At 41.1% G+C, this 20,629-nt stretch overlaps 2 protein-coding genes across 2 annotated transcripts; both read left to right on the forward strand.

Annotated features, from left to right (window-relative positions):
• The first annotated feature begins 476 nt into the window (after positions 1 to 476).
• troap (trophinin associated protein) lies at positions 477 to 8,514 on the forward strand. Its single transcript, XM_062391117.1, has 14 exons — positions 477 to 640; positions 1,025 to 1,132; positions 2,056 to 2,293; positions 2,383 to 2,881; positions 3,249 to 3,367; positions 3,559 to 3,610; positions 4,032 to 4,177; positions 4,295 to 4,349; positions 4,454 to 4,530; positions 4,607 to 4,693; positions 5,701 to 5,790; positions 5,911 to 6,238; positions 6,764 to 6,966; positions 7,937 to 8,514. The coding sequence occupies exons 2-14, from the start codon at positions 1,071 to 1,073 to the stop codon at positions 8,009 to 8,011; spliced, it is 2,031 nt and encodes a 676-aa protein (XP_062247101.1). The 5' UTR covers positions 477 to 640; positions 1,025 to 1,070; the 3' UTR covers positions 8,012 to 8,514.
• Positions 8,515 to 10,362: 1,848 nt separating this feature from the next.
• Positions 10,363 to 19,238, forward strand: pfkma (phosphofructokinase, muscle a). The gene is made up of 22 exons (XM_062392881.1): positions 10,363 to 10,529; positions 11,498 to 11,571; positions 11,690 to 11,767; positions 12,767 to 12,956; positions 13,291 to 13,456; positions 13,746 to 13,790; positions 14,358 to 14,466; positions 14,571 to 14,666; positions 14,758 to 14,850; positions 14,971 to 15,096; positions 15,237 to 15,301; positions 15,652 to 15,715; positions 15,830 to 15,976; positions 16,491 to 16,561; positions 16,679 to 16,766; positions 16,899 to 17,051; positions 17,144 to 17,308; positions 17,591 to 17,652; positions 17,922 to 18,033; positions 18,121 to 18,220; positions 18,718 to 18,823; positions 18,920 to 19,238. The coding sequence occupies exons 1-22, from the start codon at positions 10,439 to 10,441 to the stop codon at positions 19,047 to 19,049; spliced, it is 2,331 nt and encodes a 776-aa protein (XP_062248865.1). The 5' UTR covers positions 10,363 to 10,438; the 3' UTR covers positions 19,050 to 19,238.
• The last annotated feature ends 1,391 nt before the right edge of the window (positions 19,239 to 20,629 follow it).

The following is a 20,629-nucleotide window of genomic DNA, read 5'->3' on the forward strand; positions in this document are numbered from 1 at the left end:
CAAAGGACATAATACAAATAATAAAATACCATTAAGATACCCTAAAATAAATCAATACATCTTCATAACTCCACATCCAATCAATGGCTGTTTCCATTTAGAATGATAGAAACAGAACGCTTTATTTTAAGTATTTGATTTGGTCTCTTTCATATCAGTGGTTCCACGTTTGTTTGATTTGCTCCATGTTAGGCTACTTGTTTGGGTTGTTTACCCTGGAAATGAAGCTCTATTCGATTCTAGTTGTGGGGGTCCTGGGGGGTTCGGAGGAATGGAGAGGGGGGGGGGGGGTGGACCTTACCTAACAAAAAAACGAAGTCACTTGGTAAAACTTTCGCGTCGTTGCCATGGAGCTGTTTGTGAGAATCTGATGCTCATTGGTCAGCGACGCTGCGATAGCCTGGATGTGCGCAGCCATTGGTCGGCACGGCATCCCCTCTCCACCAATGGCGGAGCGCGCTTTTTACAAACTGCCGCGAGTCCAGGAAGTTGACAGCCCATCTCGGTGAGAAAGAACCAAACAAGGGATCTTTAAATTCCTACTAAACGCCCGGAAAACCAAAACATTCGGATTTCACTTGACCAGAGACTTCACTGGACGGTCAGAAGGAAGGGACGGTGGCCATTTTGTATTTGGAAAGTACGTAAGATATGTAGCATACAGCTTTAGATGTCTAGGTGGCGTGTGTTTCCCGACGAGAGACTATACGGTATCTCTTTGCGGGTTAAAGCTAATTTCTAATGTTACAGTCGCTAGAAACACTTTGGTTTACAATGTGTACAGGCGGGGTACTATCAGCTGTGTGCTCCATCTGTTAGGCAAACACATTTCATTATTTGTAGCTTGATGAACTTGATTGTTTGTTGCTTCCTACCATTAAGGGAAATAATGAATTTGGAATTCATTTTTGTCCGTTGTTTATATTTTTCCATGTGCATATTCTCGTCTCCTCTCTTTAGTGTGAGTCTGTATGGTGCATCATGCTCAACTTTAATTTGAATTCATTCCTTCTTGCTCCTCTAGTTCTTCATCACACCACCACCCTCCAGTGGTGAATCCTGTCATCATTATGGATTCCTCTGCAGTCCTCCGGCAGCAAAGTCAGAAGAAAGTCCACAGTGACTTTCTGAGGTAAATCAGTTTATATACACACACATTTCTTTTACATTTTCGTTTCTCACTCACTTTCTGGCTGGGCACTGAGTCGTGTTTTTAGTACAGATGTACATTTGTTTGTGGCATGTGTCAAAGACGGTCAAGTTCAGTTGATGTAGAATACCCAGCTCAACGACTTCATAGAGGTGTTCTATTGAATTCAGATCTGGTTTTTGACCTTTTATATAAAAAATATGTAATTTATCTTGGCCTTCGGCGTTCACCGATCTCATCATTGTGTTTGTTCAGTTTGAAACTTTCGCCTTGTGGCAGGATCACACTGTACGTAGCCATTTAGTTGTGATCCTGTCATCTGCAGCCTCAGCAGAAATCCAGATTAATCTGATCCGGCTACGTTGAGCTGTCTTCAAATTTCCAGATTTCCCAAGCCTTTGTCCACCGAAGGATCAGATCCCTGTTCTTTGTTGTAGACCATTCACCCCACGTTTGACGTGTGGTGTATTCTGAGATGTTGTAATGCTCTGAATAACTATGGTTTTTCTGTCAGTTCCTACAAGGCTGGACATTCTCCTCTAACGTCTCATTATCAAGGCGCTTCTGTCCACAGAAATGCTCCTCACTGGATGCTTTACTATTTTCCTATTCCAAGGAAAGACTCCAGAGGCTGATTGTTAAAATGTCAGGAAATCAACAGTCAGCAGAAACACTCAAATCAACAAACATCAACCCACTGTCAACGTCACAGAGATCTAATTTATTCCTCATTCTGATAATTGATTTTGCAACATTAACTGAATCTCCTGACATGTGTCTGCATTTGATTGGTCAGTTTGATAATTGCGTTAATATTCAGATGTACAGGTTTTTTCAATGAAGTGTTCAGTGAGAGCAGTTTCATCAATTATCTCACAAATTATTGTTTGTGTTTTTCCACATAGATTGAAGAATGAACATAACAAAATCCTAGCCGACCGAAAACCTTCCAAACCCGTGACTGCACCTCATCTTTCTAAACAAGACAATGAGAACAAGGATCCCGGAAGTGCAGACACATGCAGAAAGGGAGCTGTGCGACCAACTGTAAGCAGACTGCCGGTGCTTGCTAAGTCTCTTCCTCTTCAGACTCCCGTTGACTTCACTCAATCCCACCGAAGATGGGAGGGGAAACCTCTGGCTGTAAGTGCCTCCGTCCTGTTCCACAGATTTAAATGCTTTTTTTAAATCTGATAAGTGTTCCGTTCTTAAGACTTTGTCTTTCACTTCAGGGTAAAGCTAAGAAGAAAAAGCCGTGCACGAGGCCTGTTCCTTTTAACCTGACTCAGCCCAAGAGCTCAGCAACCAGCCACAACCGACAGCCAAAGTCACATCCCGGTTCTCAGGCTGTCCAACCTGAAAACAATGTAGGCAATGCTCGTCTAAGGACCCAAAACATAACTTCAAAACCTACTAAACATCCTGCTGTGTCAAACAGCCATGTTGACTCAACACATAAGTCTCATGGAAAGTCCACAGAGAAAATATCCCACCTGTCAGGGCAGTCCGAGCCCCCGAGCACTTTCAAGACTTCAGCCACTTTGTCCAATCCTCTGTCAGCCTTTCATAATAACGCTCTGCATCAGAACAGTGCTGCTTCTTCTGCTCAGCCTGCTCTTAGTGCAGAGACCTGTTTGGCAAACATGAACCGGCTCAGCCTCAAAGATCAAACCAAGTTATCACATGCTGATCAGAAAACCCAGCTGACCACGCAGGTGAAGAGTTCAACTGGTAAGTGAGCACGCTGCTTTTGAGCTTCTTTTTCTCTTTGAAGCAGCATCACTGAATAACTGATAATTTTTACATTTTTAACATTTGTAAAAAAAAAATGGTTTGTCATCTTTCTATATTTTACCCTACTTTACTTTAACTGTACTTTATCGATTGTATATTGCTGTAACAGCTGATATTCTCCAGGTAGATAAATCGATCTCACCTGTACAATAACACAATTGTAGCTTATTATTAATTTGTTTGTCTGCTCTCTATTTTAGTTGTAACCTTTTCGATATGTCTACTTGTTTCTCACTTGTTTTGTTCTTGTAAACAGTTGTTAACACTGTTTCTAAGTTTTATTTCCTTTGTGTTCATAAACAAGGGGAGAACTTTCAGTCAGACCACGCAGCTTTCCTTAGTATCCTCCGGAATGAGGGCGTAAGCAACGCAGCTCTGGGATCTGGATTTGCAACTCCACATTCCAAACAATATAAATATATGGTGAGCTGGTTTGATGATAGTTGTTTACTGCCTTATTTAACAGTGTCTTTGGATCCAACACTTTTACTGAAAAGGTTGTTATTGAGATGTTACTTTAGTTTCATTAGGGATTTATGTTATGTTAAGTTTTTTAAATCATCAATAAGTCGAGTAATGGTCTGTGTATCTACTGATGATTCCCTTGTTTGCAGCCTCAGCGAGTGTCTATCCTGAAGAGTCGTCAGAAAGCTGCAGCAACCACAGGTTAGCATCAGACTGAGAAACATAATATGTCATTCAGTTTAGTATGTGGCAGGAAAAATTGTATTTCATTATTTCTTCCTTATTTTGTTTATTTAAAATTGGCACAGAAAGGCAAAGAGATAGTTTATCTCAATTAAAGGTCAACATTTTAAGGAATGCATTCGATAGCTGTGTTACTCAGATTTATATGAGATGATTGAGGCAACCTTCATATCTGTTTTGTGAAAGAACCATAAACCATTTAGCTAAGCTTAGCATGAAGACTGGAAGCAGATAAACAGCCGGTTTGTTTGGATCTTCTTATCTAATTCTCAGCAAGAAAGTATTTGAAAATGGTTCAGTATTACTTGGTAGTAATACTGGTTTATATGGTTTTACATATCCAATCAGCCTTTGCTCTGCATGTGTGCTCTTCTTACAGGATTAGAAAGGTTGGTGCAGTTCTCCCCGGACACCACCGCCCTGCAGAGTATCCTCCAGAACGTGGGGGTGAATGCTGGAGGGCTCCTAGGTACCACGCCCCGAATGTCTGTCTGTCCACCAGGCCGAAACACTTCAATCTACACAGTACGACTAAATTTAATCGATTTTACCTCTACTTGTTTTCCTTCTTCTTTCCTTTGTTGTAGTTTTTTTTAACATTTATCTTTGCTGATTTTGAAACGGTCTCATTTTCTTCCCCAGGCTCAGAGAGTACAAATTAGGAAAAATGTCACAGAGGCGACCGGCGGACCAGTGGGTAAGACGCAGCAGTATTGTTCTTGTTGTTCTCTAAAACCTAACGACCCATTATCTCTTTGTCCTTTTTATCCTGATGTGACTCAGTGGTTTTGTCGTCAACAGTTGCACTCAAGGACACTCCAAAGAAATGGTCTCCACAGAGAGTCCGCGACAGCAGACAGAAGCCCATGTCAGCCATGGTCAGTATTAACTTATCTCATGCTCATTCAATTTTTTGTTTTTTTAATCTTTATCTCATAATGCTGCTGTTTTCAGAAATGGCATTTATCCGCACAGCAGTCACCGTATACCAACACTCCAGGTCTGAGGAGCTGCAAAACCAACCTTCAACCACACCAGGAGGTGATTCCTTCTCTCAGTTTTACAATGTTTATAGATACATTTTACAAAGATCTGGGCTTAAAGGTTCAGTGTGTAGAATGTAGTGACATCTAGTGGCGTAGTTGCATGTTGCAGCTGAATACCACTCACCTGACTCCCTTGCAAACATGAAAGAGAACCTATATAAGCCTTATGGTTGTCATAAAGGGGTGTCGTTTGTCCAGTCTGGGCTACTATAAAGAAAGGACCTGCTCCAGATATAAATATAAAGTATCTAAGCATAAAAGTCCCATTTTCGGGTAAGGAAAACAACAATTTGTAAAGTTTAGATGAAACTGACTAGAGAAAACAAAACTAGGATTATTTTATTTTCAATTTCTACCAATAGATCCGTTCCCCTTAATCGTAAACACTAAAACTCTAACAAGATCATTGTCAAATGGGTAGACAAAACAAAACAAGTATTGAAAAATCTAATTTGTGGCACAGTCGAAGTAGTAAAAAAATTTCTTCAAGGGACTTTTGAAATAAGATATTTAGCTACTTTTGATATAGATATAGGGTTAACCTAACCCTAACCCCGAATGGATTCAACATTTATGAAATGTAAAGATGAGGCTTCATAATCAAACTGTAATGTTTTAAAAGCAGCATACTTTTTGTCATGGGGATTAAGTCAAGGTCCTCACTGTAGTTGTTGGCAGGACAGAACTGTTTGAGCAACATTTTTATAATGGGAGGTAATTCAAATATACACAGTGATGTATATTCAGTATTTCTCTCTCAAAGTCTGAAGATGTTACAAGTCAGCTTTATTTGTCACTTCCCTTTTACATGTTACAGCAGACATGGGGGTGAAATGTCAAGGATCAGAGTGCAGGTCACATTTACAAAATATTTAAAGAGACCAGAGTTCAAACTTAGCAGGGAAACAGTGGACATGGTGATGTAACAAACCAAAAACGAACAAACTGCATTGCATGTTATATTTGCTCTGGGTCTTATATGACTTTACTGTTTGTCATCAGGAGATCGTGCAGAGATTGTTTGATGATCAAGAGGAGCTGAACACCGACGAAGACCTTGAGACACAAACGCTCCCAGTTAAAGCTTTAAGTGTAAGAAATCCACAGCTAGCACCTACACATGGATCCAAATTGAATTCAGATCTTAGTCTAGTCATCAAGTATGTATTTATAAATCACTGTTCTATTTTGTTTCCTCCCCCACTTCTCTAGACTAAAACCCACCGTGAAGAAAAGGGAGAGCCAAGGAGAACTAACAGCAGCGAGGCTGATGAGGACGAGGACGAGGATGAGGAGGAGGAGCAGAGGGTGGCGGGTGTACAGCTGTTCCTCCAAGAACCACAAAGAGAGTCCGTCATTTTCTTCTCTACGGGCAAAGCGCTGCTCAGAGCTCCACGCTTTGAGAAGCAGGAGAGCTCCTCTGACCAGGATCAGCACCTTCCATCAGACCAGAGAAAAGTGCTGCCGCTGCATGAAGAGTCATCATCTGTGTCAAAACCCACCTGTCAGATCAACACTTCTGTTAAGAGTCTGCACAGAGGTAACACTGATGGTTCACATTACCATAATAATCACCTTGTCTCATAGTGTTTAACATACATCCTCATAATCCTCATACTGCTTTTCTGACTTGAACAGAAGACTGTTTCTTTTCCTGGAAGTTACGCTTGGAGTTAGTTTAATTAAAGTTAGATCAGACTTTTTTTGGAATGGAGAGTTACTGTCTCCTTCAGAGTGTTGCTTTGTGAGTTGTTGGCAGCCTTAAAAGGGAAAGTTCAGCGTTTTTTTGTTACATTGTTTAAAAGCAGTATCTCATGGAAGCCTTACCAGCTGACCTACTCAGTGTTTTCCTCCTTTTATTTGTTTTTGTCCTTTAACCACTTTAAAATAGTGGTTGTCGTCTTAATTTTCATGGATGTCATATATTTTGATCAATAAGGTTTCTTCTTCTGGTTTCTTTTCATTTGTACCATTTCATGTATTTAATTTCACATGTCATCAAATTCAGCCCTAGCTTGAATTGGTGCTGTTAAGTTGAAAATGTTAAGAGACTTTTCTATCACAGGCCTCATTACTCAGAAGAGTCACGGTCTGAGTCCTGCGGTGGCGTTGCTGCGAAAACGTTTTCCTCCTCTTGAGGAATTGCGTTTGGATGAGGAGGTGGCCACCTACACCTCAGTGTCAGTCTCCACTGCTCCTGGGTTTGGTCCTCCTCGGCCTCGCTGTGGAAACCCACTGGCCTCCATCCTGCACATTGAAGAGTCCTCTGTGAGTACACCACTGATGGTGAAGTGTGACTCGTGCTGTCTAAGGCAGTTTGACTTAGATTAGTCACCTTAATAACTATTTAAATGAAATAATCCTCCCCTTGTTTATTTCTTATACAATAAGCATTCAGTATATGTCAGAAAATAACCTTTAATTAGCAGAGTCAAGAAATATTTTCACACCACACCACAAAAGGGTTAGTAAATTAAAAACCTCCAGATCTACCCCTGGTGGCTAGCTGGTTCTAAACACTGCCTCCCCCATGTTGGTGGATGGGACATGGATCAAACTAAAAACGATACATTAAATACATTTTGCGTAAAGACGCTTTATCATTTCAGGTAGTTCTTATTACACCCATTAGGTTTTAATCGGTTATTTGATTCGACACAAAAACATCATGACAGCTGCACCTGATGTGTGATTGGTTGAGCACATATATCACCAGCTACCACGCTCCACACCACGATCACCTCTGTGGTAAGATGGCAGCACCTGTATCCAGGATAGTTTGGCTTCATTTTTTTTATCAGGAGTGGAGATGTGTCGACCATCTTTACAAACAGTTACCTGGATCTGTCATAATATGTTGTTTACACTTAGGCTCCTTTTCGACTTCAACAAACAGTACATGTTTATCAGTGAGTTCAGAGGTGACCGATTTTAGCAAACAGAGCTTGTTACCTTTGGACGGAGCCAGACCAACTCTTTCCCACTGTTTTTTAATGGCCTACCGGTAGTTGTATGTTTATTACACAGATATGAGTTATCAATGCTCTCTGTAACTTGGCATGAAAGGACATGTTTACTAATGTTAAGCTATTCCTTTAATTCACAGAACAGTATGATACAGCACAGTGTTGTATTGCAGGCGTACAAGTTGTCTCATTTATTACGTCATTGTGTGACATACTTCTCACATAGCTCTGAAACCTTACGGAGATATAACAACCTTCCTTTTGTTTTCCAGAGATTTGTTCCCATTGGCTTTGATCTCTCCTCTGGTCCTTCTTCCCCACACGGCTCTCCACAGCAGGAGAGATGATTTGCACTACAACTACAGTATTTGTTTTTTTTACTGTGAAAGTCCAGAGATGATGTTAAGCTGAAACTAATGTACTGATGACTTTGTTTAATGGAGCAGATGATGTTTGTCCAACACTGATGTTTGCCAGCCTTAGTACAGGTCCAAAGAATGCTGCTGGTGTAATTGTTTTGAAACCACAAATCTTTTTTTTCTTAAAAATGTTAATATTACTTTCAATAGATGCTTTGCAAAAGAGTTTATATCTGTAAAATGAAGCGTCGTTCATCCTGAAGTGTTTATGATACGAGTCCAAAGACGAATGTGGGAAAAAGTAAATGTCGTAAAAGGTCAATGAATGCACTGGACCTCATTAGTGTTATAGCTGTAGGTTACCTATAGATTATTGTGACAGAGCATTTTCAAAGAATTGACTTTCAAATAATGGGTTGTTATTTGGATTTTTTAATGAGGACCGCAAATTAAAGTTCTTATTGTACAGTATAATAAATGTATATATGTTACTGGAGAGCCATGTTTATGTTATTTCGAAGCTCTAAATAGTTTAAAGGGACAGTCCAGCAATCTTAATGTGAAACTTTGAAATTATCAGCTGAATTCATACCAAGTGGACAAAATTACGACATTGATTCTTTGAGTGGAATTTATCCAGTGTTTTTGGAGCTTTAGTCATACTGTTTATTAAATGAATGATTACTTATATGGTTAAAAAATGTCTTGTTAAAACCATATTTAAACAAATAGTGTGACCTGGAGCTCTCAGAATGAAGGACTGTCCCTATTTTTCACCAGGACCTTATAAAATGAATAATGTTTTTCATATTTAAATAATAATATGACCAAGAAACACAACTCTACAACAAATGGCCGTACTGTAAAATAAAACTTCACGTCCTTGTGGTTTATACTCAGTGTTGACAGCAATGTTGTAACTTCCTGTTTTATCCAGTTAGTAATCCAGCTCTGCTTGTACGTCCCTCAAATTTATGAAAGCACAACATTTCTGCACTACCTCTTTAACTATCATTGCAACAACCACAACCAGTTTCTTATCAGAACTTTATTCTTATAACATGCCGTTGCCGCTCATGTGAACTGCCTAGCAACAATGTGGATAAGATGTCCCATGTTGTCCTACATTCCCCACGTCTGGGCCAAATGTACGAGGTGCACGTATGGGCTTCATGTGAAGGTCATGGGACATTGTATCATGTAAGGAAAGAAGACACTTTGGAGATATACATACTGTACAGTACATGTGTAATACACCCTGCTGCGGAATATGCTGTCTCATTTGGGCGTGGAAATGTCAAACGCTCATGAGACCCATAGAGACAAACTCACTAAACTTATATTGTGTGTCAAACTTGATCTAAAAAGCAGAAGGAGCTGGAATATATTCAGAAAAACGTGCACCTCGGCCAACGCCAAGCAATCGCTCTGTGGCTTTCATGATTATGATAGAAAAATAAAAGAACAAAGGAAGAATTCTGATCAACTGCACCAGATTGTACAGACCAAGATCTCAATACCTTAATTATGTCTTCTTTTTTTTTTACAAGTGAAAGTCTTTGGAACAAATAGAGTACAGCAACTTTGATTTAAAGCAAATTTACCAATTAAAACAAGAACAACTGGAGGTAAAATAAAGTGAGATTTGAAACTTGAAATGGCAGTCGGATCAAAATGAGTTCACATTGTTCTGTTCCATGTTGAATGGGCATGGTGAAAAAAGCAGGATTTGCTGAGCTCAGTAAACACAGTTGGCACGTGCAGTATAATCCAGTCAACTGCCCCTTTAGTCAGATTCACACCATAATGAAATTACTTTAAATTGATCCCCAATGCATTTTATCAAGTTTGTTGAAAATCAGTTTAGTACTGTTAGTCTTATTCCGCTGACAAACACAGGAACATATAAACCCCTTAGCGGTAATGAAATAAAAGGAAGACAAGCCTTATTATCAAACATGCATAATTATATATGGTTAGTAATTATATAATTATTAATTTTGTTTCGAGATTAATTATAAATTGACATACTCAGGATTCTTCTTTCAGAAACTGATGTGCTCAGGCATAATTTCATTGCAAAAGGAACTATTTCTTTTTACAATCCTTGTCATCCTGTCGCTTATTTATAATTTTATTGGAACAAAATAACTCTGTATCCCTCTTACGTAACTTTCATTTCTGATGTGGGGCAACATTGGAGCCATGTGCATTGTGTCCCCCTCCCTCTAACTGTCAGTGGCAGGTGTCAGTGGGAAGGGTCTCAGGGAGTCGGGGGGGGGCAGGATTTTTGCCTATAAAGCCTGCCCCTCCACGTATGCCTCCCTTGAGAAGCAGAGGGCAAAGAAAGAGAATCCACACTCTTCTTTCTCCTTTATCTGATCCCTTCGTCGTACCGACCCTTCCTCAGGAAACATGTCCACGAACCCTCATCTGACCATGGACCCCAAAAAGATGGGGCTCGGACGCTCCATTGCTGTGCTGACGTCAGGAGGAGACGCCCAAGGTAAGCAAAGGAGGAGGCTCCAATGTTTAGATCAGAGTAGAAGAGTTTCAGGGAATAGCAGTGTGACATTGTCTCATATGTTGATGTGTCTCTGAGCTGAATCCCAACCGGCTGTAGAGGCTCGCTCCATCTGGCAGGCTCCACTGAGAGCAGTGCATTATCGCTCTGAGTGCACGGCATCATGAGTCAGTTCAGGACTCAAAGAACCAAATGGGCGAGCAACAGTTTTCTAATGTGTCAGAGTGGCACAGAAGAAGGCCAGCTGTCAGGATGATGGCTGCTTGGCTCTGAATCCAATCTGAAGTCATGAGTGTGAATAGATTTATGACAAACTAAGCACTCCTGATTTTAACAGTCAGGTTTTAACCAAGAATTTTTTGATTTTTACACCCACCGAAAATTGGACATCAAGCTTCTATACACACTTACTCCAACATCATTACTCAAAGCTGAGTTTTAGGGATGTCTCATATTGTCCTCAGATTTCTTTGGTGGTCTTTTCCTCCGACTCTAACCCTTTAGAGCTGATAATCTTCCACTTGTCTCTTCAGTCAGTGTTGTCCGTTGTTTTAACATCTTTGGGGCTAATTTTAGTGGCGGTGACCTTTTTCTGGTATGGACGAGAGAAACGCCCCCTAATCCACAGCTGCTTTTTGGTGTAACAGGAGCTGCAGGCGCTGCCAGCGTACCACAACACAAACACACGCTGCAGCCTTTAGTGTATGGCACATCCAAGGGCAAGACGCTACACAAGACAAGCAGTCCCGAACTCTCAGCTCCAGTCTGTCCACTCTGGGTATTTTTGTCTCATCTCTTGCCAACGTGCAGGTCGAGTCACTTAAAGGTTAAGATGGCTCTAAAAAGTCCTCCTATAGGAAGCGCTTAGTCAGATCTGATGTTGAGCGTGTTTCGGAAAGTGTGTAAATCACTCGTCAGTCATCACTTACCATGACATTTGTGTGTCTCAGGAATGAACGCTGCCGTGAGAGCCACAGTGAGAGTTGGTCTCTACACCGGAGCTAAAGTGTACTTTGTTCACGAGGTATGAGCTGCACACTGACACGCAATCACACTGCAAATTAATACAATCGATATCATCTCAATGTTGTGTGTTTGGTCGGACTGCATGGGACTAAGTGTATCTGTATTGTGTGCTGCAGGGCTACCAGGGCCTGGTGGACGGAGGGGACAACATCCGCCTCGCCACATGGGAGAGTGTGTCCATGATGCTTCAGCTGGTGAGTGCCGTGCAGCCGAGTCAACTCACACTGACCCACACAACAATCACACAAACCACATATTTATACTGAAATTGAGGTGTAGACAGTCAGCAACACAAACACCCATGATCAAATGTATCTTTTATATAGTTTTCAACAATCCCAGTCCTTTGACCATCCTCACAAAAACTGAATCTTAATAGTCCTATCTTTTCCAAAGCAGACCAATCCCCTCTGTCAATATGATGAAATCTAGACTTAAAGAGAAAAGAGAAAATAAATAATTAGAAAGGAATAAGGAAAATCTCCGGTCAAGAAGGAATAAGGTGCCATTTCCCAAGATGTCTCAGAGCTGCCGCCCTCCTCATAGTTACAGTTTGAGTTGTCTTGAGTTTTCTGCCACAGAATCAATACACTGAAGGTCAATGCAAATTAAAACAACATTCGCATCCATTGAGAATGTGCTGGCAGGTTGTCCCAAAAAAATGAGATCATGCAGGTATAGCTTGACCATGTTGGTAAACCTTTAATCGTGCACTAACTCCACTTCAGGTCTCTGATAACATTGGAAACTTTGATTCGGTTTGAGGATATTAAACGACCCTATCCTGTGACTGAAGGATGATGGAGATGCAGTAACATTGTGAAGCTTGTGATTCACATTTCATCTTTCATCTCTGTTGGCTAAATAAAGCGACCTGGCAGAGGAGAAGACGTGACATGCTAAGATTCATGAAGTGTGTGAAAGTGAGCGTTTGGAGTGGACACAGGCCAAATTTCCAGGATTTCACCTTTACAGTGATCCCCCCCCCCCTGTTTATAGAGACTTCAATCATTCCTATTCATCCATAGAGATTAGTATTTGAGCCTATATATTGAATATCCATTCTGTGAAAACATGATAGAGTTCAAATGTCAGTTATTACAGACTCCCTGCCATTTTTGTTCTTTCTCATACAGATATTGTTTGTGTGTCAGATTCTGTATTAACACCATCTGCTTCTCCTCATGTCTCAGGGAGGCACTGTTATCGGCAGTGCCCGCTCCAAGGACTTCATGACCAGGGAGGGTCGTATGAAGGCAGCCCAGAACCTGGTGAAGCTGGGCATCACCAACCTGTGTGTGATCGGAGGCGACGGCAGCCTGACAGGAGCCAACGATTTCAGGACTGAGTGGACCGGGCTGCTGCTCGACCTGGTCGAAGCCGGTAAAGAGACAACTGCAGAATAATGATTATGTGTCCTGTGGGGTGTGTCTTTCTGATCCATCTCTAAAAGGTGGATTGGATGGGGAAAAAAATGTCAGATTTGAATACAGAAGACTAAAGTTTGTTTCTACCAATAAGTGGGAATCGACTGCTAATCGATATTAGTTATCACAGTAATCAAGATGACAGATCAACTTAAGCTTTCACCAAATGTCTGTGAAAGGTCAGAAAAGCTCTGATTAGACTGAACATGTTTTTCAGACTGATCTCTATGATCATAAGAAGATTTCTAGATATTACCCATATTCAAATATTTATGTTCAATGTTTTCTAGGTACTATTACGGAAACAGAAGCCAAGAAATCTACCCACCTGAATATCGTTGGCATGGTCGGCTCCATCGACAATGACTTCTGCGGCACTGACATGACCATCGGCACCGACTCCGCCCTGCACCGCATCATGGAGGTGGTGGACTCCATCACCACCACAGCACAGAGGTCAGACATCACTGTCCCACTGTGGATGTAGTGATGGAGAAAATCCATGTTGACTAAAGGTCATAAAAAAGAGAAGAATGGCAATGCATCTTCAAATAACACAGTGCAGCATCAGGTCAGGCTGCTGCTGTCAAGAGAGAGTCTAATTACTGGATAGATTTACTAAATTTGATTTACACAGACTATGCAGATGTTTATATGTATTAGATGTATGTATGTATCAGAGGGATAACCTATATTATATATATTTTTGCATGTGAGTCATTCCTTAAAACATTTTCATCCACAGCCACCAGAGGACGTTCATCCTGGAAGTGATGGGCAGACACTGTGGGTGAGTATTTGTGTGCTTATGTGATTTTGTATATTTATGTGTTTGCAGTGTGTACTGACAGAGACAAATCTATGGATGATAAATATACAATGTGATCACTCTGAAATCAAGTGGATTTCCATGTGTTTGAATAATCCATTGTAGTATTATCACCTTTTTATTCACATTCTCATTAAGTCAAATTTGTCTTTTAGTGCCTCTTTCAACATGTATGAAATAAAAATTACTGCTATTTGCAATCAAAAAATAAAAATGATGTGCACTGTAAAAGATATTGTAGATATTTGAACAGTTGCTCCACCAGAGCATCTTTCATTATTGTCCCATCCCAGCAAAACATCACCAACAACTTTTGATTCATGATATCATACTGATCCGCCACTTAATAAAATACATGCAATTTTTTCCTATAGCTTCAAGATTTATCATATATAAAATGAAGGAAGTTTCATTTTTCTAAATACTGTTCGTTAGAACTTTGTTGTTACCTTAACAGACGTGTGTGATAGCTAAGCCTGAATGATAGCTGACAGGTGAAGCTGACACACAGGTTTATCTCGGCTGCAGGTACCTGGCTCTGGTGACCGCTTTGGCCTGCGGTGCAGACTGGGTGTTCATCCCTGAGATGCCCCCAGCTGACGACTGGGAGGACCACCTGTGCAGGAGGCTGATGGATGTATGTGTGTCTTCAACTGCATATGAAGATGTCTGCTGAACATCTCACATATCCAAAGGTCAATCAGGTTCACAATTGTATTTTCATTCCCTTATTTTCTACAGCAAAGGGGCCGAGGCTCTCGTCTGAATGTGATCATCGTGGCTGAGGGAGCAGTGTCCAGTGATGGTAGCCCGATTACATCTGACCTGATCAAAAAGGCAAGGTCCACCTCAGGATATCAATGAGCGCTAATGCTACAAGCTACACCGACAGTATGGCATGCTGATAGATGTCTTTACGTTTCCTCAGCTGGTGACTGACAGGCTCGGCTTCGATACTCGCACCACTGTTCTCGGACACGTACAGAGAGGAGGCACGCCCTCCGCCTTCGACAGGGTCCTTGTGAGTATCCCAGCGACACATCAGATCAACTTTACAGCTTGAACTTTGGATTCTGCTTCTCCTCATACACACACGCGCGCCTGATGATCTGACTTGTGTGTATGTGTGTGTGCTCTCCAGGGCAGCAGGATGGGTGTGGAGGCCGTGATGGCGCTGCTGGAGGCCACTCCAGAGACGCCCGCCTGTGTTGTCAGCCTGTCCGGAAACCAGGCCGTCAGACTGCCGCTCATGGAGTGTGTGCAGCTGGTACGTCGACATGTTTTCACCCCAGAATACACCAGATTTCCCCTCCTGTCATTTGGTCATGTGTTGCTCCACTTGGTTTTGCACTGACTGTACAGTATCAGGGATTTTCCGTCCTTCTCACACTCCCTTTCTCTTCACAGACCAAAGATGTGACTGCTGCCATGGCTGAGGGCCGATATGAGGATGCTATCAAGCTCAGGGGAAAGTAAGTATTTTCCTCTTCAACTTCCACCAGACATTGTTTTTGAGGGCAAAGTGCTTTACCATGGACCCTGGAGGGTGCCAAGGGAACAATAACTGACTTTATTCATCTATATTTTACTATATTTGTAATAAATTAATAAACTAAAATTGAAGTCACATTATAGCTTTACCTGGATGTTCAGTGTTTTACACTTGCTATTTTCACATTCATCTGCTCCAGAACGTGTCGGGGAATAATGGGAGAAAAGATAAAACATCAGTGTTATAACAATCAATCAATTAGATATTTAAAAAGAAAAATCTTTATCTTTTAGTTTTTCTGTAACATTTAATTGGGTCAATGATTTGCAGGAGTTTCGAGAACAACTGGAACACATACAAACTTTTGGCTCACATCAACCCTCCAGATGTCAAGGTGAGATTTATCCACCAAAGTTACTGAAGAGTATTTTTCACAACAAAGAAACGTTTACACCTAAAACCTTCTTCACCGATAACAAGCTCTTGAACAATCTTCTCTCTCCGACAGAGCAACATCAATGTGGCCATCGTGAACGTTGGCGCCCCCTGTGCTGGCATGAACGCCGCAGTCCGTGCAGCAGTCAGAATGGGCATCATCCAGGGTCACAACATGCTGGCGGTCCATGACGGCTTTGACGGTCTGGCTGACGGACAGGTCAGCGTTTAGATTTCCCCACTTTTGTTAAGATTTGGTGACATTCCACTTCGACTGAGTTGTAAAAATGTTGTTTTATCATCTTAACCCAAGAAATCCAGGAAAAGTAAACAATGAGCAGAAATGAAATGTTTCCCCTTTGTCAAAAGAACAACTTCTATACCACTGGAAACCCAATTATTTATTATCATGCACAACAGAGAGACAAATGAGACGAATACCACAAGACCAACACAACTGATAACTGTAAAATTATTATGTTGAAACCGGGATAATATTATATGTATTATATTGATGGGGAAGAAACAAATAAATGCTTTTATTCAAGCATCATCCACACAAAAGTGCCAGGTGATCATTGACACATCATTTTTTCCTACATCAAATTGAAAAGACAGATACTTAAAGTAACACAACAAGACTCGCTCTCCCTCTTTGTGTTTAAACAGTTTTCTGGTTCCAAGCCATCATGCAACTTTTGCTTTTGAATATTTAACATTTTCTTCCTCTGCAGATTGAGCCCATCAACTGGACCTCAGTGAGTGGCTGGATTGGAAAGGGGGGCTCAATGCTGGGCACCAAGAGGTAAAACATTAGTGGATATTCGCTTGTGGTGCAGCTTTGTTGTAAGAAAAAACTGTCCTGTGTCATGAGAGTAGAAATGAAGCATTTCACTGTGTTATTTCTCTTTGTTTGATATAGATCCTTGCCATCCAAGAATATGGAGAAAATCAGCCAGAACATTGCCAAGTTCAACATCCACGCTTTGGTGATCATTGGTGGATTTGAGGTAAAGATGTGACATCGTTATTCGAGTCATTTGTAAACGTCAGCTGAACTTTCTCTCAGCCTCAGTCATGACTTCTCCAGGCAGATTAAAAGTTTCAAAGCACACAGACAAACGTATCTCCATCTGCTGCAGGCATACATGGGAGGCCTGGAGCTGGTTCAGGCCAGAGAGAATTTCGAGGAGATGTGCATTCCGATGGTCGTCATCCCCGCCACCGTCTCCAACAACGTCCCAGGCTCTGACTTCAGCATTGGCGCTGACACTGCCCTCAACGCCATCACCTTGGTCAGTGGCAGATATGCATGTAAATACTCACACTCACACACGCATGTAAAACTACCAGGAGCTAAACACACTTGTGGTTTATGTCTCTGCAGACCTGTGACAGGATCAAGCAGTCTGCAGCAGGGACCAAGCGCCGCGTCTTCCTCGTTGAGACTGCGGGTGGATACTGCGGCTACTTGGCCACGATGGCTGGTCTGGCTGCTGGAGCCGACGCGGCCTACATCTTTGAGGAAAAGTTCAACATTAAGGACCTGGAGGTGAGCTAGTCTTGGATGGTTTGTCCAGTTTTCTAGTTTTGTTTCAAATATGTTTATTGGGATTATTGATTAACCAATCACATAACAGAGAAATTAACAGTCGACAGTTATGTTTCCTTTGTTTTTACAGAAGGTGAGAAAGAAATCCCTGACAAAAAAGACTAATGACAAAAAAGAATAGCATAGTTTTGAGTCAAAATGTTAAAAGTATTTTCCTTCTACAGTTTTACAAGTTTCTGTGTTGTTGAGTAGTGATGTGTGAACTGTGGATTTGGTTTACAGATGAATGTCGATCATCTCGTGCAGAAGATGAAGACAACAGTGAAGAGAGGTTTGGTTCTCAGGTACGTTTTGTTCATGTGTGACCTAGAGCTGCGGCTGATATGAACTGTGCTACACTGCCCTGCAATATATCAATGCAAAAATGCAAAAAGCCAATTGCATATTTTGTCTAAACTAAATTAAGACCATAATTATTGTTAACGGTGGCTCACCTTCAGACCTGTTCTTTTCCTGCCATGGTCAAAATGTCTGTTGTGAAAAAAAGCACATTAATCAACTATAGTTAGAGTTTCAACGGTGTGATTATTTATCACTGTCCATTCTACAATAGGAATGAGAACTCCAATGCCAACTACACCACTGACTTCATCTTCAACCTGTACTCAGAGGAGGGCAAAGGCATCTTCGACTGCCGCAAGAACGTTCTGGGACACATGCAGCAGGTGTGTGCATGTTGCAAAGAGGGGAATTTTCTTCTTGTTTCACTCCATTACAATCTGTTAAACGTGTTTGTCCTCCGTCCCCTGCAGGGTGGCACCCCAACACCCTTCGACAGGAACTTTGGCACCAAAATGGGCGCTAAGTCTGTCCTGTGGCTGACTGAGAAACTGAAGATCTGCTACAGGCATGGTATGTTGACATCAAATCAAATGCTCCTTGCCGCACATTTTGATGATGTGTCATGATATCAACAGTATGGGGCGGAATTGATCTAAGTATGTTTATTATTCAAGTTCTGTACCAATCATTTTAAGTTACTCATTGCTGAATCCTTGTTTTTATGCTACTTGTGTTATCTTTAAATCCGACCATTCAAAGATATTGGTCACTCTGCGCTGTTACTTTTATCTTACAGCTCTAATTTCCTGTTATATTGTAGATCAATGCATCAGAAACAATAAATAATCCATTAATATGTGATAATTGGACATTTCTGAATATGATATCATTTTGATACGTAAGGCAATTCGATTTTGCATCATGGGTTTGCATCCTTTACTCAAAGGTCTGTAAAATGAATCGGCCACTGAAAACATTTTAACAACAGTCGGTGATTGTAGTGGTTTGACAGTAGTGAGTTTTGTGTGGTGTGTGGACTGAACCATTTCACTTCCTGTGTCCCGTAGGTCGCATCTTCGCCAACACGCCCGACTCCGCCTGTGTGCTGGGCATGAAGAAGAGATCACTCACCTTCCAGCCCGTCACCGCCCTGAAGGAAGACACCGATTTCGAGTAAGATACATGTTTTCTAAATTACTTACTGTATCCACATGTGACAAGTGTGATGTTGAATGGTGATCCTAACATCCCCCCCCTTGTATTCTGCAGGCACCGCATCCCGAAGACACAGTGGTGGCTGAAGATTAGGCCCATCATGAAGATCCTGGCCCATTACGACATCAAGCTCGACACGTCTGAGCATGCAGATATGGAGCATGTACTTAAGAAGTCTTACTGAGGAGTAGACTCTCGTGGAGCACCGGGACAGAGCCTTGTTAAACACCTTTCTACCTGTCTCTTAACATGAGCTGCTGTCTTACTCTTTCTTACCCTGAATGTGCGCTTGCTCACTTAATCTAGTGTTTTGTGGCAATTCCAGCTCTTAATGTGGATCAATTTTGCAAATTAAAGATGTCATTCAAACATATGCTGCATTGCTGGGGATTTTATTTGGAACTGAGCCTGTGAATAAGGAATGCCCGGGAAGATGTAATTCTCCGAGACATGTGCGGCACATGCAGGGCAATGTTTCCAAATCAAGGTTTTCAATGAGCACCAACATATTTGTACATTTGGGGCAGAAAGAGGCCCCCATGGTGTACCCCCCCCCCCCAGCCATCTGTCTGTCTCTACTTACTATCTCTTCATGCAGACAGGTGATGGTGCCTGTGATCATAGAAAACATCAGTCACTGATCCTGATTTTCAACTTATAAAACCATGTCTTCTTCAGTCTAAAGGGAACATTGATGGTGGAACTAATCTATCAACTACATGGATGATCCATTTACACATAGCTACACTACTATGTGATCTATCTGTGAAAACCCCTTTTAGGAAGATTAAAGTGTATTCAGTGACTTATCAGCTCTTATTGATTACATCTCAAGTGGGACAAGAAGTGATTACATTAGTTCTTCCTCTCTCTTTCTGCTACACATGACACCGCAGAACATTTATTAAACTTACCTGTGATCATTTCCTTGGGGATCAGTGTATTAACTCAAACGGATGAGAAAATGGACTCTATTGTTAATGCGGACCACACAGAGTAACACATTTATTGAAACATTATGGGACTCTCAAAGGTTTAGATGTTTAGGCACGTATCCATTGGTATCAATAGTAGCATTGTGGAGGTGTGCAATTGGTCCCTGCAGCACGACAAAAAAATGCTCACATCAAACAGATAGAAACATAAAAACTAAATCGTGCAATAAGAACAAGAAGTCCAGGAACAGATGACACGAGAGTCCAGATCATAGAATCACTCTGACCTTTGGCAGGCTGTTAAACAACCATGAAGTGCAGCGGGGAGGATGAATGCTGCTTTAAAGGCAAAGGCTTACATTACTTTTTGATTTAAGTTGTTTACTGACACATTTTTTAAAAGAAGTATTTTTTGACAATTCCTTACTTTTAGTCCCTTAAAGATTAGCTCCGTGCTGTATTTATCCATTTCATAAATAGAAGACACAACAAAACCAAAGAACTAGAGAATCCATATTAAATTTAATTTTTAATATAAAAGTGTTGTAATATATCCTTTTTTTACCTTGTTAATTTGAGTGAAGCATTTACTCCCAATTCTGTTGAACTTTCTTCAGTTTTTCTTAAATAAAGATTTCCCTTTAAGTGATGAAGGGAAGAGTCCAGAGGTCACCCTGTCCCTCATATTTTGATTTATACATGTTGTATCCATAAAGTTGACAGTTATTAAAATGCCTCTCACCATACAACCATTACATTTTATTTTCAGTACAGTTCACTGCTACAGTTTTGTGGGACTGGGGCGACGCCTCAGCTAAAAAGCAGCAGA

Source organism: Platichthys flesus, chromosome 7 (assembly GCF_949316205.1).
Source record: "Platichthys flesus chromosome 7, fPlaFle2.1, whole genome shotgun sequence".
Taxonomy (NCBI): Eukaryota; Metazoa; Chordata; class Actinopteri; order Pleuronectiformes; family Pleuronectidae; genus Platichthys; species Platichthys flesus.

Excerpts from the sequence above, each read along its gene's own strand:
- troap (XM_062391117.1), top strand. The coding sequence starts at position 1,071 with ATGGATTCCTCTGCAGTCCTCCGGCAGCAAAGTCAGAAGAAAGTCCAC. Across the intron at positions 2,882-3,248 it reads GCAGGTGAAGAGTTCAACTG|GGGAGAACTTTCAGTCAGAC; the intron begins GTAAGTGAGCAC and ends TTCATAAACAAG. Across the intron at positions 4,178-4,294 it reads GAAACACTTCAATCTACACA|GCTCAGAGAGTACAAATTAG; the intron begins GTACGACTAAAT and ends TTTCTTCCCCAG.
- pfkma (XM_062392881.1), top strand. The coding sequence starts at position 10,439 with ATGTCCACGAACCCTCATCTGACCATGGACCCCAAAAAGATGGGGCTC. Across the intron at positions 15,977-16,490 it reads ACGGTCTGGCTGACGGACAG|ATTGAGCCCATCAACTGGAC; the intron begins GTCAGCGTTTAG and ends CTTCCTCTGCAG. Across the intron at positions 18,221-18,717 it reads GAAGATCTGCTACAGGCATG|GTCGCATCTTCGCCAACACG; the intron begins GTATGTTGACAT and ends TGTGTCCCGTAG.